This window comes from Phragmites australis, chromosome 17, assembly GCF_958298935.1.
Source record: "Phragmites australis chromosome 17, lpPhrAust1.1, whole genome shotgun sequence".
In the NCBI taxonomy this organism is placed as follows: Eukaryota; Viridiplantae; Streptophyta; class Magnoliopsida; order Poales; family Poaceae; genus Phragmites; species Phragmites australis.
The window spans coordinates 23387068-23405780 of record NC_084937.1 but is presented as its reverse complement, the minus strand read 5'-3'; the positions used below and the strand labels follow the sequence as shown (position 1 = coordinate 23405780).

Sequence of the window (18713 nt, the reverse complement as noted above, 5' to 3'; positions counted from 1 at the left end):
TACGAGTATTTTAAAGGTCGAATCCCATCAGTTTGGAATATATCAAGAGAAATACCATATTTTGGTGTGTAATTTTAGTTGACAGTACTTGCACACTGCCTTTAAACCACCATCCACATGTACCAATTCTGTTCAAAGTGTTCTCATACCTTTGACCTTCTACCACTTGGTACTTGAGATGTATGATCATCCATGGAATCATCAGTCCCTGACCCTCTGATCCTGATATGTTTGCAAACCTATTCATCACCCAACATTAGACGATTGGCAACCAAAGGTGATATGAATATCTATGGTGAATGATCCTGATTTCTAAATAGGCAAAGCTAGTTCCTAATCCCATTCGAGGATATGTGACTCTAGATGGTTTTTATAATCTTGTACAATTCTAGAGAAAATTTCGGCATCATCTCCCCGTTGTTCTCCAAATACACGTCTCGACATCAATCCAAGAGGGTGTGTATCCGGAGAACAACAAGTAAATACCACCAAAAGTTTTCTCTAGAATCGTACAAGAGCATAGAAACCATCCAGAGCCATATATCCTCAAACTATCTAAAAGTCGTGGACAAATCAGGAGAATTTTCTTATAACTTTGATATGTTGTCAAGTCATATTTATAATTAAACACTCGAATAGGAGACGCGAGTGACACAACCTAAACCCTAAACATGGCACAAAAGAGTATCCACGGTACACAACTAAATTTATTATCACTCAAAATTTGGATCACAAAAGAAAAGAATGCACATCCAAAATTATTGTTGCTAATCATTGGTAAAAAAAAACTTGAATCGGCATAGCTAATACCAGAAATTCTCAGGATGTAAGCATCAGAGGAAAGAGCACTTCTTGCACAGCTCGCACAAACATAAATCAAATTAAGAAAAGGGGTGCGTAACCAACAAAGTGCATTCTAAAGTTCAGATTCAACCAATATGTTGAAGCTTACTAGCAATAGCTACATAGCCAAAGAATACAAACTATTCAGTTTTGGAACCAATCAGGACCCACATAAAGAATACAAACTACGGTTGTCAACCAAGAAGATGAAGTCATGATGTAGCAATTTATTTCATGGTGAACACAGTAAGCACACCAAATTGAATAACCAAATTTTTAGGGTGTCCTGTGATTAGGGTTCCCCGAACGGTAAAAACAAGCTAATCAAAACTGAAAGCCAATCAAACAAGCTAGATCCTCCAGATCTTAGTTCCTGTGTATGGATGTAACGTTGCAATGACAAGAACAAGGGGCTCACCTGCAGTGGAGCAGAGGTGGCGGGGTAGACTGAGGAGGAGCGAGCTCGAGACCGAAGGAGGAGGTGAAGAGCTTGTGGCTAAGCCTGTCAAAGATGTCTGGTATGAACAAGGGGCTCAACCAAGAAGATGCTATTGTTCAAAATTACCAACAACAGCCACACTCCTCATCTTCAGAACTGAAAGTCAATAAAAGAAGATGAAGTCATGATGTCACCTCCAGATCTAGGAGGCGGAGGGGAAGGAGAGAAAGATGATGAGTAGAGGTGCCAACGATTCGAGACCGGCAAGCGGCGGCGGGCGTGGCGGAGTCGAGGGTTTGGTCTCCGGAAGGCAGAGTCGTTGCCTCGGGAGGAATCTTCGCTCGCTCTCAGATGAAGGGTGACGGGCCGCGGGTGTGGGTGTGGGCGTGGGCGCATGTCGAAGCCGCGGAGTCGGGCGTGGGCACTCTCAGATGAAGTTTGAGGCCACACCAAACCACATGAATCCATTTCCATTGAAATCCAAACCGAACAACCCATTTACAGCCTCAGCTCATTCTCACCCAAACCAAAGCTGATCCAAAACGAAACCCAAACTTTTAAACCCATTTGGGCCCAAACCATTAACAGGCTTAGCCCACGTCGAGCAGCAGCGCAGGAAAAAAAAAACACAAAGCGAATAAACCAAAACGCGAGGAGCGTCCCCGACTCAACCGCCAGTTGTTGGCCAGTCGCACCGGCCGGGAGCGGGAGCGGGAGCTGAAGCTGAAGCGGGGGGGCCCGGCTCCGCAGCCGCCGTAGCGAGTTCGTAGGCGCAGGAGGCGGTGGTGGTGAGGAGGAGAGGGGGAGCGTCGGGGTGAGCGAGTCAGATGCGCTCGGAATGGGGAAGCCCGTCGATGTGGAGCTCGGCAGCGGGGCGGGAGGCCTCGAGATCGCCGGCGGCCGAGGCGGAGGAGGACGGGGTGGGAGAGTCTGCGGCGCGATCGGGCGGGCGGCGTCCTTCCGGTGCGTGTTCGTGCTCCTGCTCGTGGCTGGAGTGCTCATCCCGGCGCTGTTCCTGCTCGTGCCCTCCCGCCCCAAGGGGTACCTCTCCGACGACCCAGATGTGCTCGCAGGTGACCTCTCTGACTCTTGTTGCTTGAGTTCCGATCACGGTTGGTGCGAGGGTTTGGGAATTCGTGGGTTTAGTCGCGGCAGCTCGGAAATTGGGAGTTCGCTTAGGTCTAGGGAGGAGGCAGATCGATGGTATAGGGGGCGATAAATGGCTGCTTCGAGATCACAGGCCGGGTGCTCGATTCTTCGATTTTTCGTCTTCGTTGAGCTAGGATTCGCACGATTTCCTAGTCAATTTTGTCGTTTCATGCTCCAGGGTGCGACTGTAAGGGAGTGTGCCTGATTAGTTCTATGTTCATCAATACTGCAGCTTTTAAGTTTTGAGTCATGTTGAGACATAGGATCACGAGCTTACTTTACTTGCAAGTTTTGATTTAAAGTTGATGTTCTCTGAAACGGCATTGAACTAGACCTGTTTGGATAGAAGTTATTTTTTAGAATCCATAGGATTTTGAACTAGATCCCCACATTCCAGAAATTCCCCTATCTAATCACCCCCCATCTCCCTGAAGATGTCAGATCAGGGTCACGTAGTACACAAGGTTTCATCTTCCCATATCCGTGTATAGCGTGTAACCGTATAATGGCTTCTCAAGTTCTCATCTGTTTCCTGTGCTGCAGCATGTAAATTTCCAGGCTTGTGTTTGTTGGTTTAGATGTGTGATTGTCGTTATAACTGGAGTCCTGAATTTATGGATTTTAGTACTGCTGCACATAAGCTAGCAGTGGTGTCTTGAGATGCAGATTTTAGTTTACTTAATTTGATTTTCTCTGGGTAGGACTCTAGTTTGAATTGCTCAATACTTGTATCATTTTGAATGTATCATTTTGATACGTGATCTTATGATATCTAAACTGAATGGATGCTTGACAGACATGTCAGTTGCTTCACCTCAACATTGTGTGTGTGTGTGAAGAATCTGAACATACATGTTATGTTTTGAGGAAATGATGTGTCATCAAGATTCGAGAATCATAAGTTATTCTATATCACTATAAATAAACCTGTCCTGCCTCTGCTAGCATTTTTGGGAACCCTAAATCCTAAGGATTTAAGAAGATACTAAAGTGTTTCATATGTATGCAGGAAAAATCTAATCTTATAATGTATTTAAGGTAATTTGTGTATTGTTTGATATAGAGTAACTTTAGCACTTATGTATGGTAATGAGCCCTGATAATCCCCTCGTTGCTTGTTCCCGCTATTTATCATTTTTCTATTTCCACTATGGTCAAGGTTTTCTCATTTGGTGTTGAATAAAGGGCTATTTTGTGTTTATATCTTTGCATCTTTACTAGTAAATAGTAGTTGTTTGAACTTGTGGTCCAGTCCTTTTCATTTGCGAGCACGGTTTAGTGTAGTTCGCTCATGGCTTCTGTGGCCTATTTATGTCCCCATCCACAAAAGAGCCCTATTGATTTTTTATAGATAGCTCAATATGTCTCAAGCCATCGTCCTTTGTCATGGAGTGTTCATCTTGTTTTGCTGCTGGGCTGTTTATTTGCCTCGTACCTCATTGTCTCAATAGAGTAGCTTAATCATGATATTTCATTTATATTTGCCGTCTTAGCAAATATTTCACTAAAGCTTGTTTATAATCTTGTTTTTGCGTAAAAAAATTATGTGTTTTCTACTTTACTGTATTACTTTTTTTAGACTAACAGACACATATTGATGAGGCATTATGATGGATTTGTTGATAGAGTGTTTTCATTTTTTTTTCAGCTGAAATCAAGGTTGGGTTCACTTTGGAAAAACGAGTGTCATTCCTTACTACTCACATAGACAAACTAGGGAGTGACATATTTGAAGACATTGGTGTACCTAATAGCAAGGTGCCTGATGCTTGTTCCTTTTTTCTAAAAAAAAATCATTAATTTATTCTGCCTGCATTGTTGGCTAATTCAAATATGTTTTTATACAGGTTTCCATTGTTTCAATGCGCCCCTTAACTTCCAAATACTCCACACATGTTGTTTTTGGTGTTCTTCCTTATCTAAAAGATGCTTCAATAAGTTTGCCGGCCCTAAGTGTGCTGAGATCATCTTTAATAGAGATGATGCTCCAGCAGCTGAACCTATCCTTGACACCATCACTTTTCGGGCATCCAACTTCCTTTGAGCTTTTGAGATTCCCTGGTGGAATTACTGTGATTCCTACGCAGTCTGGTTCCATATGGGCGAGCACAGATCTCCTATTCAACTTTGTGCTGAACAACTCCATTTATCAGATCTTGGGTAATCTTACAGAGCTAAAAGAACAGCTGAAACTTGGATTGAACTTGAGGTCATATGAGGTATTATTATTTAATTGCCTTTAGGGATATCGTAGTTGCATATTTGAATGGCTTCATTGCTCCAATTCTATGCATTAACAGCCTGTCATATATGTGCAGAAAATATATCTGCAGTTCAGGAATGAGATTGGTTCTTCAGTTGAAGCTCCAGCAACTATTGGGGCATCGGTGTTAGATGGAAGCAGTAATCTTTTACCAGATAGATTGAAACAACTAGCTCAGCTAATCACAGAACCTGGTGCGAAGAACCTAGGGCTTAATCACTCTGTATTTGGTAAAGTAAAAGGTGTTCAGCTGTCATCATACCTGCAACACTCGATTTCGGATATGTCTCCTGGTCCATCTCCATCTCCTTCACCATCTCCATCTCCTTCTCCATCCCCATCACAATCACCTTCTCCAAGTATGCCACCATCCTTGTCACCGTTTGGAAGCATCCCCCCAACATATATGATCCCGAGTTTCCCTCCTCAAGCTTCTCCGCCTTTATGGAGCAGACACACCTGCTTTCCATGTTTTAGTTGTAACAGCTTTCCTCCATCTGGTAGTCCTATGGTAAACCCACCTTGCATCAGTAGACACCCTAAGCTGCCCCCGTTTCTGCATGCGCCAAAGCCATCTAGTGTTCCTTCCCCTCGAACACACCTTTCTCCAGTGTTTCCACCAGTTCCTGCTCATGTAAATGCTCCCCGTCCCTTACCAACTCCCAACCATTTTCCAAAAACAGCCCCTGGACCAACTTCACAAATGATGCCAATACCTTCACCCTCACTGCCTGTATTTCAACATCCTATGCCCCCAATGAAAAAGCGAAATAGAAGAACACCTAAGTTCCCTGCAATTGCTCCGTCTCCATATGGTAAGTTGTTTAGTGCTTCATCTCTTTAATGCGTACTTAGTTTAGAACTCTTATTCGGTGATTAAGAAGTTTGGATAGTTGGTTTGACATGTAAAGTTTAGCTGCCACATTTATTTGGCATTAATGGATACTATTACACTTCATAATCCACTGTACTATTTGCTGTTCATATCAATTAGTAATATAAGCAATTTACATTGCACTCTTATCAATTCTTTTAATTGGGGCTGTTTACCGGATTACCAGACTTAGAGCTTGTATGTATTATTATGCTTACATTTGCTGTGCACAGCATGGTTCTCAATGATCATGCCACTGATTCTACTGATATGTGGATCAATCTGCAATCTAGGTGATTGAACTATTAGTTTCATTTTACTCCATTTGTCTTTAAGAACGTCTCCTTACAATAAGATAATCTATAAAAACGCATTTATGCTGGTTGGATTATTGGTTATGTTTCCTTTGTATCTATGCTGCTTCACTTTGCTTTCAGTCCACAATCCTCTCTGTAGTTTCTTGGACAAAATAAATCTTATTTGTGTCTAAACTTGCAGCTCTCCTTCGTACCTGAAGTTATGCTTGGTTGGATTGCTTCGCCCGTTGGTCATGCATCATCACAAAACCTAGCCAGAATACAAGGTCACTGTGGTTGCAATTTTGCTGCTTCAGATATAACCATGAATCACGACCATGGGCTATGATATTGCAAAGGTCGGGTTCTGTTTATCGGTAACTTTTAGCCATGTGGTGAATTCTGGTGCTTCTGAGGTGGGAATGTGGGATTAACTGTAGATATAGGTCCATATTATGCTAATGTACCAGGGTTTTATGCCACGAAGGTGGCCGCCCCACACCTCTACCAAATTGTAAGTTCTCACCGAAGGGTTTGGGGCTTATGGTAGAGGAGAATGTAACGAGTCCCGTACTGGTGTCCTCTTTCTGTGGTATGACTCTTTTCCTTGTAGCATATTGAGCATAATACAACACCCAACTTTGCCGCAACGTTTCATTGTGTTCTACTTGTTGTACATCGAACTTTTAAATCATGTGAATAATTTGCTTTTGTTGTCTGGACGCAAAAAGAAAAGGGTAACAATTGTCTCCGTTCTGTCTGCAGTTCATCCGTCGGTGCTTACTGTGAAGCACATTGTCTTTTTCTTTGTGACTTGGTGTACTCGTTGATGTGCCTGGTTAGTTCTAGCTTGCTGGGGCCTGTTCACAAATATTTTGCACTAGTCATGAAATTTTGCTGGCTAAACATATGTTGCCAGAACAGATCGTAATCTTAGTGAAGCACTGAGAATCATGTTCACTCATTTGATGATCTCTTGGGAGTTCAGGAACAGAAGATAAGCGAGCGACAACAGGAACAATGCGTATCATTCTTCAAAAAAGGAAAAGAAAAAAGAACAGTCATATCCAAGGCAGGAACTTCCAGTAGAGCCTAGCGTTAGTCCATATCAAACATGAATTCATGTACACAATGCGTGTTAGTCAGGCGCTAGTGACACCTGATAAACATGTTACATACAATTGCAGGGGGTAACTGTTGACTAACCATAATCTGTCACAGTTTTTAATTAATAACTGCAATTGACCAAAGCACAGCAACAAGCTCCAGGTGACTTCAAAAGCAATCAGTTATCTGGAAGACTGGACCTGATGTTTCCTCTGAATTGGCTCAACAGCAGCACGTCTGCAGCCACTCTGCTTGGTACCTGGATAGAACCGCCCATTTTCCCTTTACTTCCATTTTGCACATTCTTTTGCTATGAATACAATTCGTAAGTACAAAATAATATAACCCTATCGCGATCTTCTCCCATTTATTAGTTGGTGGATGGAAGCCCTGTCTTTGAATACCACTCTTCAATCCTTTGCTAGGTACTGATATTGCCATGCTGGACCTAGGAACCATGCCATAGCCACTCCCCCAAGCAAGCCTCCCAACCGCGATTATTCAAGTGAACTCATGACCTAAAGTACATTGTAGTGTAGAATTAATTATGTCGAACATCAGGAGACTTACATGACCCCAGTTATCGATTGCCCTTGAAAGGAGGCCCATACCCTATCAACAAGATGTTGCAGATGGAATAAAGGAAGTAGCAGAAAACAAAGGTGAAATAGAACAAGCGGACAAGTAGAGCAATACCGTATTCAAGACAACCACACGCCCAATATGCTCTAAACTTTAATTGGGATTCCCAAAAAATCTTCTATGCCTCCACATATAAACAGCATAGGAGCCAACCTGATCATGCAGATAACATTATGTAAACACAGCAACACTGAGAATTTCAATCAGGGATTTTTTTTTTCAGTGGGACTAGACCTATGACTCTTTGGGCCATGAAATATAAATGGTGGCAATCATAAGCAGGAAAATCTGATGTGCAGAAGTACAAGCTTTAAAATCAATCACATTTAAGGCATGGTCAGTTAAGATGCGCGTCCTGAGGACTTACAAAGAATCATTCATACAAACCACTTTCAGTCTAGAAGTGACTAATTATTTCGTAATTTCACATTGCTAGTGAATTGTGCCATACTATAGGGTTAATACAATATTGGCATTGGGTAGTAAGTATGCCAAATCGTTTCTATAACAGTATTTAGCGGTAAAGTAGACATACCAATCCAAAAATGGCCCCTGACGCACCAAAAGCAGGCAACTCACAGCAGCAATAACTCATCAGTGAACCTATTAGAATACCAAGAATTGTTTATGAAGCAAGAAATTACTTACAACTAGGATATTGTTCACTAACAAATAGATCATCCACACCTGCCAGTGCTGATGTGAAATAAACAGAAAGAAATCTTCTAGGACCATAGGCCCGATTGAATTCAAGGAGAAACAATTGAACTGCATCATTATGATGACAGGTAGGAAATTAGGTAATATTTTTTCTATAAAGTATAAACAACAATTGAAACATGAACACATACAGCAAGGTGAGCAAGATTTGCGTGAAGGAGAGATGATGCTGCCAAACGCCAAATTTCTCCTCTATCAATCAGAATGTTTATCTTTCATCATAAATCATGGTTGCAACTGTATTAGATCAATAATAGATAGAATAGAACTGAACTAGAAATTCCAACCGACACACAAACCTTGGCTCCCCACATAAGAAGCCAGCCTTGCGTTGCAACCTGGGCGACATAAGCCCTTTTGTGAAAGAAAAGGTGTTAAACAACAAATGTGTGAAAGGAATCAAAGGAGCTACTATCAAACAGAAGATAAACACGCAAACTTATATCGAGCATCGACTTACAAGACATTAAGAGCAAGAAGAACATTAGTCCACAACCTCTTCTTCGAATCAATTCTGCGAGGTCATCTGGACAACACCTTTCCGTTGCCAATGTATGTCCCGTCTGAGCCATTACCATCGAACAGAGCAAAGCTGCAAACGTACGATGAAGAGACCACATTTCCTAACGCCCCAAGAATCGTGTGTGCCGCAAATGCGTGTGATCCTCGAGACCAAATGTCACCTATCTTTGGCGAGACATCAAGATGCCACACCTTCTAGATATTGCACAATTCACTTCACATTAAGCTATTCGATCAAGCAAAAAAATTCCTGATCCAATAAGAACAACAGGAGAGCAATTGGCAACGTATGTTCATGATAAGAATGGCACGGTTGTATAACTACGGCATATCATAAGCAGTAAAAGGCTATCAGACACGGCTGTACAACTCCCCGTAGGCTCGCCGGTGCAAAGCCAATGGTTCACATCCCGATACAGGGATTAAATGGAAGGCAAGGCGAGGGCAGGACGCAATACCGGTGAGCGGAGGAGGAGGCCGGCAAATCCGCCGCCCCGGCCAGAGGAGGAGCCGGGCGGGGGCGGGGGAGGCCACGGGAAGGAGGGGAGGGGGAGCAGCAGCCACGACGCCATGGGCGAGCGTGGGCACACCACCGCCTGCGTGCCGTGCGCGTACCCCCGCCGAGCGGATGCCTTTTGAGCCTTCGTCCCGCTTTGCTTCGGGAGGCGGCATCGAAGCAGGGCCGTACGTGGTGCTGTCGAACGCGCCTCACTGCAGGACTCTTTGGATTTGTAGGATGGGCTTTTTGGGCCTAGACCAGGTATTTAGGCCCATCTCTCCTTGAAAATATAGAAAACACCGGAGTCCTACCTGACTCGCAGTCAATCATGCTGCATGATTGAGAACCCAGCCTCCTCTTGCATCGTTAATGGAGATAGTTGTATTTCTATTTATTAGAGATTATTTACTAGAAATCAAATAATAGGTTTGTTCTTTACGTGTCTCATTAAGGTAGAATTTTCTTTTAGTAGTAAATGATGTAAGTGATGTGTGAGTACTTACATATGGTGATGTAAGTGTATACGTGTGTCTAAGTATCTGCAAAATTCGTATGGTTATCATCCTTTTCTTGCTGGGTACTTTTGTGCATAATGCATTTCCACTGTTTTCATTTTCTCGTGCCGCTAGAAAACATCAATTCGAACGCCGTATCGATTTAGTTGGTATACTGCGCTTAATATTTGTTTTGGTGTGTTGCGAGAGACAAATAGGCCTTTATTCTCCTCCAGTCAGAAATGTGAGACAGCAAACGTGACCAGAAATCAGACGAACCGAGGAGAAAAGGGGGGCAGCAGGACGATATGTCGCCGAGCTACCAAAGAAAAAAAAAGAGGAGAATCTGAAACGGAAGCAGAATGGAACAGCTCGATCCAACGTCAAGCAGAAGCAGGAGCGATTCTAGTTTCCTACACGACAAACAAATGTGATAATGTACTTACCACCGGCTAACTTTCCTGGGCACTGCAACCAAGTTGTACAGCGTTGTAGTGCGATTGCGTGTGTGCTATAGCAATTTGCAAAGGCACAGATCCACGATCATGCTGAGCAGTGATCATGCCCTGGCGTAGAGATGGACCGGGGAGCGCATGAGAGAATCGCACAAGCTCACTCACTCGTCTTGTCAGTTCACCAGGCTCACGTTTGAGCTTCACTTTAGCTGAACAATCGAAGGTGCGCATTCCTGAAAAAGCTAGCTACAGTTCAACGACTTTGCTGAAAGTTTTGGACGGCAGGATCTCTCATAAAAAATTGGCCGAAACATAGATTTGATCCTGCGACTGATGAGGCATTGCGTTCGAATCAAACGCACGCGAACGAAAACTATCTCCTAACCCACTCGTGAGTCGTGACGCGTGACCCTTCCTGGCGAGGTCACCGGTCCACCCGACTCGCATCAGCGCCTACGCATTCTTCAACCTCTATCTGCGGCGTTGAGCTCCCCGCGCCGCCTCTGATGGTGCTTCCGTCCCTGGATCCACCACTAAGTTAACCCTATGCTCGTATTCATCTTCAATGATGCTCCTATCATTAGATCTATCATTACGCTAATCCGGTGTCCTTGCCTCCCTCGTCTCAGCACTAACTCACTTCACACCCTTATATCTTCTCTGTCGGATCAATCTGCTTCCCAAGATATCCCTCTAAACCTAAAAAACATACCAACAATCTTAAAAAATCCTCTCCTCAACTCCAAAAACTCGCCGGCTATAGCATACACAGCGGCAGCCGTCGTCTGTTCGTGGCTTCCAAATTTTAGACAACTAAAATTTAGTTAGCGTCTAATAACAAAGGCCTCCCACCTCCCCTCCCTGAAAGCCGTGCCGCCGCCGCCGTTGGCGTGCCTTTTCCAGGCTCCAGCGCCCGCGCGGCGCAGTCAACTCTGCCCTTTTGAGGATGGGGAAACTTCGATCAAGGCTTCATCATTCCGTCCAGGACTGAACACTTCTCTACCTACTGGCAATAATTCAAAGCGTACTCTTATATCCAGAAACACTGAATATATATATATATTCTAAATATTTTAAGATTATATATACCTGTTTAAAAAAATAATAAGGTCTACCTAGTATCGTTCATTCAATGGACGAGAACAAGATCTCGCCGGTTGAACAGGCGAGATTTCGTGGGACCCAGCTGCCAGCGAATTAAATAATTAAAGAGTGGAAGGTCCCATCCGTTCAATGGGTGAAAACTTAATCTCGCCTATTGAACGGGCGATACCTTCATCTCGCTCGTACAACGGACGACACATTTGTATCATTCACCTCCCGGACGATATATTCGATTTAATTCAATTACAAAAATATATGTGTAATTAGTTTTTGTGATATAGATTTTGTATTCGATAAATTGAAAAATATTACACATTCATTCTGCAAAAAATAATTGTTGTGCATACAATTGTGCAAAAGGTTCATTCTATCCTTAATTTTAGTGGATATCATTTTGTCGATATTTTTTTTATTTAGTTGGTGTAAAAGTGTGTGGAATTTTTTATGAAGTGACTTTGTGAGAATATAAAATCTAATTTATCGAACAATAGTAATTATGAAACGCAAATATCATATAATCCGACACGGAGTTTACATACGCTGATAAATATTACATAGGACATGGGTTTTTCGTCGCTGCGTGAATAGACCCTAATCATAAAGAGATGGCAACAAACGTTGGCATGTACGGTAAAGACTAATCTAATAGTGTGCTGCTGCTAAACCTAACATGTCTTAGGGAATTAAAATAGATCGATGTACAATAGATGCTCTTTATTGAGTACATCTAGGATATTTGTCTTTTCTCAGGGTATCGGGGTCCTCTATCTTAGCACGACGGGCTCTCTCCCGCTTCCTTTCCCCCTCTGCTTTGCACGCTTCAGCCGCGGCGCGCTCCTCCGTTGTCTTTCTCATACGCTCCTCCTCCTGACACTTCAGTCGTAGTTCCTCCTACTGTTGTTCATACTCTTAACGTTCATAAGCTTCCCTCCTCTACCACATCTCCATGTGAACTCATCACTTCTAATGCTCATTTTGCTCCATTTGCAGCCATTTCATGAAATCACAGATAGGTGGAGGAGACTGGACAAATGAAACAAGAGAGGAGAGTAGTAAGACAATGCATGAAACTATATGTAAAGTGGCATATGATTAAACTATGTCGCTATACCGGTGGATACTCATACGGTCCATATTGAGGCGGATTGTACTAGTAGTTAGCACATATGAAGAACCATCTGTCATAGGTGTAGAAGAGGTTCTAGGACTCGCGAAGCCTACAAAGGTCGCCTCAGAAGCACATCGGCGGTTTGACCCCCTAGGGGATGAAAATCTCCCAATATTTCTTAGGTGGGCTTGGTGGAGCTGAGGAAAACATTACAGTTGAGAGAGTTGGGGAAAGAGTAGTCTATCCTTGGTTGAGGGTGGGGTTATTTATGATGGCTGGAGGCTGATGCATGGATTGAGTGTATGGGCATGGCTAGGGCTGGGGTATGGGATTCACTGTGAAAACTGAAAAAGTTGTGGCATTGATGCTTGGTAGAGATTCTCTGTGAAAGCTATTGTTTGGTGTGATCATTTCATTATGCAAGTAGTTATTGTTGCCTCTACCTGGAATACAGGGAATCCTATGAAAACATTGGGCTTAGAAAAAATGTATTGTTAAAATAATAAATCCTGGCCAATAATGCGGAAACACATTAAAAATTGCAAATACCGAACATAACTATTACACATAAATTATCGCATAGTCCTTATATTAGGAACGTAAGTAATACACAACTAATTCAACTTAGTTCTCACATCACGAACATCAAATTATAACTTATCGACGTGTGTGTCGTATGGAAGTGTTACTGTGTTATGTAATCGTACTCGAATTAATTATCATCGGCCTTTATTGTACATACCTTTTTACCCCACATATTCCTATCTCCCTCCTATGATTTGCCTTCATCAGCTACATGACGAAGGGTATATACGACACGTCTAGTCTTAATAATCGTACATGTCTACTTTCTATATATTACATGTTCATACATTACTACTTACAATGTCATACAATTCTTAATCCCATGTGACATCACGCTACTAGCTTCTCAGATTGAAGTCACCTCTCGCTACCACCTTTTCAGGGAAATACGACCCCTCGCTGTCAGCATTTCAGATTGACGTAACCTCTCTCTACTACCTTTTCAGAGCGATGTGACCGCACGCCGCCAATTACTCAGAGTCTAGTGACCGCTCGCTACAGGAAGGCATCTAATTCATGCACTATATCCAAATTACATACATACATTTTGTCCATAGACCATCGATCCCTGCTTATAAAATGTGAGGCCAAGGCAACGAGAAGGTCATGATATCGTAGTTTTTCGAAAACCCACTAGCATCTGATACTTAATACCACATGATGGATGCCTCCTCAAGTAGATATTTCTCGTGGATATCCAAATTTTCAATGATAACCCTACAGACTATGAGGGAGACCCAGGCAAAAGGTGATGATGTGTTCAAGGAGGGGAACCTGAAGAAAGTGCTATCGAAATAGCAGACCATGACCCATTGTCCCTGTTTCATCACGGAGGAATGGTGGTGAATGGTAAGCTTTTTGACCTCCATGGACCTAAAGATGTACTTGTTAGAGTGCCATCATAGATATATCAGGGTGTGATAACTTGTCGACATAGCAAAGTATTTTAGCAAGCGAGCACACACCATATTTATGCACCCTCATCAGTACGAGGAGCACATTAAGGTATGTTCATCTTTATTACATGTCTCAGTTATTTGTTTGGTTACACTTCTAAGATACGTTTATATTTTTGTATGCTCTTTTTGTATACTAGGTATTCCCTCATGATGAAGAATTGTTGAACCAACCCATCGAGAACTTTTTAGGGCTGCATCTGCTCTTCGGTGACGATCGGACATAACTGGAGACACAGAGGTGGTCATTCGAGACCTTCATGCCATTACGATAGAGGTGGTGGTTCGAGCCACCGGGAAAAAGGTGGTCGTTCGACAACCACCACAAGAGGATCTGCTTCTACCACTTTTGCCATATCGAATGGATTGGTTCTGACGATGATGAATTCATGCTTACTCCTCAGAGGATGCCACACTGTTGTGAATTCTCTGACGATGGGACAAATGATTGGGATCCTAACTTTGATTAGTTTTTTATACACTGGCACCACATAGACCAAAAATCTCCAGAATACAATTACCATTGGATAAATCGGGAGATAATGCACAAACAACTTCAAGGGTCATTTCGTCCATGATGTTTATGCTAATAATGTTTACATTAGTATTTTGTTATATTTTCTTGTACCGTGTTGTTCGTAATTGAATAAATTGTACCTCGTCATGTAACGTTTTATCGTAGCTGCAAGTGTTATAGCAGTAGGGTTTTTTATGTGAAGGCTTTTTATTTTAAAAGTTGCAGGTGAATGATTTGAAAGGAGATACGACCGCACAATGCTACACTTTGGGATGGATCGAGAACACAATTAATAAAAATATGGCTGATAAAAAAGATCCGACATAAACATCCAATATGATATGACAACCACATAATATAAATACTAGCACGGAGTACATGTAAAACAATAACACAGAGTACTAGTACATAACACCATGAAACTAACAATAACATAGAATCCTACAGGTTACGTCCCCTCTTAGGGACGAGGCCCTGGTCGCATCTGTCCTGGGGACCCTGCGCCTCCTCACTCACACCTGGTGAGCTAAGTACGTCAGGCGGCCGCTCAGGTAGGCCAACGGGCGGTGGAATGACGTACTCTTACTAGAAGGCCTGAGCCTCGGGAGTGGCGCCCCCAGTAGCTACGACGCATTGAGCTCATCAATCTGTCCAAAGATGAAGTCATACCTAGGGAATTGACTAACATCCCTGCTAAGACTCTCCATGTAGCTACCTTGTGCCTCTACTTCCCAGAGATCGTCGATCTCTACACATGGAACAACGAAAAAAACATGTTAGCACCGATAAACCATGACATATGTAACAATATGGCATGTATGAAGCGAGTGTCGTACTTGCGTTGGGAGAGCAAGAGCTTGAAGGACCAGGGTCCATAGAGGAAGGGTGTGTCGCACCGCTGTTGGTGTGGAAGTGGTCACCGTCACCGATGGAGGGTGGCCTAGACGCTGTGACACCGTAGCGGGGGTCATCGACGCCCGAGAACAAAAGCCGAGGCAACGTGCCACTGTATTGGGGGTGACCAGCCCTAGTGAAAGACCACCTCGCCATCGTAGGGGTCAAAGAGGAAGTCGGTGTCGAAGACGTCCTCGACGTCTCGGTGGCGAAGGTTGGAACTACTGATCGGTGCGGTGGCACGGTGAAGGTGTCGGATGGTCGTGCAGGGATCTGAGCCGACGCTTGTGGTCCTGTTGTAACATTTGAGGATGACCTGTAGCTCATCGATCTGAAGACCTTGGCCACTTTATGGATAATCCGGCCAAACTTTGCGCTCATCTCAGCCCTGGGGACCTCACTGCCACTGTCGAGTTGCAGTTTTGATGCATGTGTCTCAACATCAATCTGGCGTAGTATGTCACTCTGCAAAGAAAAACTTCATTTCGGTTCACAATTTTTTAACTAACAGTTGAAGTAAATGAGGAATCGCGTAGGGTTATTTGTACCTCAAGTGAACGAGCCTGGTCCCTATGCGTAGGGTACGTGTTGCGCACGTTCACCACGTGCTGTGAAAACTCAATCGGTGTGTACGTCACCTAGATCAGTGTCCAACGCATGAACCACGTGAGGTACTCTGCATACGCCTCCTCCTAGTATGGCCGCTCCTTGTCCACGACGTGCTCGACATCTTGGTACCATTCTTCAACCGACCATTGCACACACGACGCAAAGAAGATTGTGGAATGAGCCCCCCTCCGTGTCAACCTACAGAACCATAAGTCCATGAATACAAGGTGTACACGTGGATAGTATGAAAATGTAATTACAACGTTATGCACTTGTGTATGTTGATAGACATCGACCTAGTCAACGGTAGAGGACATGCCTACAACTTCCCAAACTGCCGCATCACGCGATACGGTGAGTAATCCTCGATACAGATGTCAAAGACGAGGGCGTGAGTCATGATCCAGTACTCCTGGTCACGTACGCAGAGCACCAAAAGTTCAAGCGGAGTGCATCGAAGTACCTCAGCCTCTGTGTACGGCCACCAGCATACACAATCCACTGTCAGTTCATCGAACTGGCGTACAAAGTCCGGGTACGCGGGGTGTGTCTGCAAGCTGGACCAACTCGGTTGTGCAACCAAACTAAGTTAGAGAATAAAATAAAGTAATCAACATAAATGTACACAAATAGCATAGCACTCACCCTACGTCTGCACCACAAGGACCCCATGGTCGGGTCGTCAACATCGTCCGCAGCATACTGGTACGTACTAAGGTCGACAACGGGCCTGCCGATGGTGATGCTCTCATACGACCACATTTGAAGCATTAGAGGACACCTGGTGAGGATTGCGTTATCATCGGTCTTCGTGCATCAGTCGCACAGGCGGTGGTATGTCGCAGCCAGCACAGCTGAAGCCTAGCTGTAATGCGGGACCTCTGTCGGGTTGGCATCCACAACCTCTCTGGTGTAGAGGATTGTGCTCCTCGAGATCGTGTTGTCGTGGGTCTCGGTGCACATGACCCACCTGAATAACCACAAGGGGTACGCCTTCAGGTGTCGAGAGTGAAAGTGCATCTAGCCCTTACATGTGGTTTTAGTAATTAATGATAATATCTATGTACTAACAACGTTGTTGAGAATTATTAGTAGATTGTTCCATATGCGATGCATGGATGAGAGGTATGCATGAGTTTTAGGTAAATGGGGAAATTGAAAGTGTATCAAGATGAATGAGCTCTTAGTGATGCTAGGTGATGCTCATGAGGAGAAAGAGAAGCTCAATAAGATTGACAATATGTATGAAGGCTAATAAGTTACTTACAGAGATCAAGCAACTTAAGGTATAAAAGTTGTCAATTGAGTTTTATCGACTAATCCATGTGCTTTGTGCTTGAGAGTGAGTTGGGGTTAGGATCTATAAGAAGACATGAGTTGAGTTGAGATATTCTATATGCCAAGAGTGAAGAACAAGATTGGACTCCATATATGATAAAGTGAATTTATTGAAGATATCGAATACAAAGAGGTTTTCTATGGTAAGACGGCGAAGGGAAAGAAAGATTCGACTGTGATGGACCATCCGGTGGTGAAGGGCAATCAAATGACTTGACATCGAAGGACTAAGGCGGTGGTGAAGAGCGAGTGAAGGCTTTGCGCCTATACCGTGCAAGGTCATGTGAAGCTACCGGTGATTCACACCAATCACATGAAGAATCAAGAAGATATGGAGTGACGATGATACAAAAGTTGGCACCCTCTAAGTTTGAAAGAAAGAAGTGGTACTTGAAGGTTCAAAGGCTCAATGTGATTTAAACGTGTTTTATCTTTGAAATTGAGTATACGTATATCACACTATTAAGAGGGATGCAATGCGAGCTATTTATCGTGTCTCAGTGCTCAAGAGTATTCTAACCAACCCAAAGTTAGAGTTAGCTTAAGAAGCCCAGTGCGAAAAGTGTAGAAGTGTCCGAATTTTTGTTTTGGAGTACTCCTAGCTTGATCCAATGTGTTTGAGGTCATGAATTCAGTTGGGATGTGTAGCCCTCTGAATAGGCTTTTCCATAGAGTCCAAAATCCTTGAAGTCAGACTTCGGGATCAAAAGTTATAGCCATTTTTCAGAAGGCCGACTGTGCTGAACTCGATACTCCGGGTTGACCTGGATACTCCGGGTTGTCCGAAGTCCCCGAGTGAGGTTCCGAGCTGAGTGGTCTGTTAGGCCTAAGTGTTTCACCTGGATACTATGGGTTGACCTGGGGACTATGGGTTCTGGACCCTTCGAGTTGTACTCCGGTCAAGGCTCTCGGTTACGCGTTCTAGTGCCAAACCAGAGACTCCGGGTTGACCCAAATACTCTGGGACATTACAAAAAGGTGTGTGATGTCTAGTTTTTGGGGTTGGATATATATACCCTCTCACTCCCATTCTTTGTTGATGTTGCTTGGGTACAAAAGAAAAACACTCTAGAGCCAAAAAAAAAAAACTCCTCTCCACTCCAATCTAGTGTGTGATTTGAGAAGAAAAGTGAGTTGTGTTGAGAGATTGAAAGATTGAGTGCAAGCGAGCTAAACTCTATTCTTGAGCACTTGAGTTCACGAAACGTTTGTTACTCTTGTAGCTTAGAGCTCCTAGGCAGCTAGGCGTCGTCGGCGAGCACCCAAGGCTGTGGTGTGCCACGGAAGTTTGTAAAGGCT

The 18713-nt window shown here is 43.5% G+C and overlaps 1 protein-coding gene and 1 pseudogene across 1 annotated transcript; one reads left to right on the top strand and one right to left on the bottom strand.

Annotated features, from left to right (window-relative positions):
* The first annotated feature begins 1953 nt into the window (after positions 1 to 1953).
* LOC133897192 (uncharacterized) lies at positions 1954 to 6575 on the top strand. The gene is made up of 5 exons (XM_062337827.1): positions 1954 to 2355; positions 4080 to 4189; positions 4279 to 4650; positions 4750 to 5509; positions 6067 to 6575. Exons 1-5 carry the CDS (start codon positions 2121 to 2123, stop codon positions 6081 to 6083), a joined length of 1494 nt encoding a protein of 497 aa, XP_062193811.1. The 5' UTR covers positions 1954 to 2120; the 3' UTR covers positions 6084 to 6575.
* A 355-nt stretch (positions 6576 to 6930) lies between these two features.
* Positions 6931 to 9427, bottom strand: LOC133896981 (RHOMBOID-like protein 10, chloroplastic; annotated as a pseudogene).
* Between the last annotated feature and the right edge of the window lie 9286 nt (positions 9428 to 18713).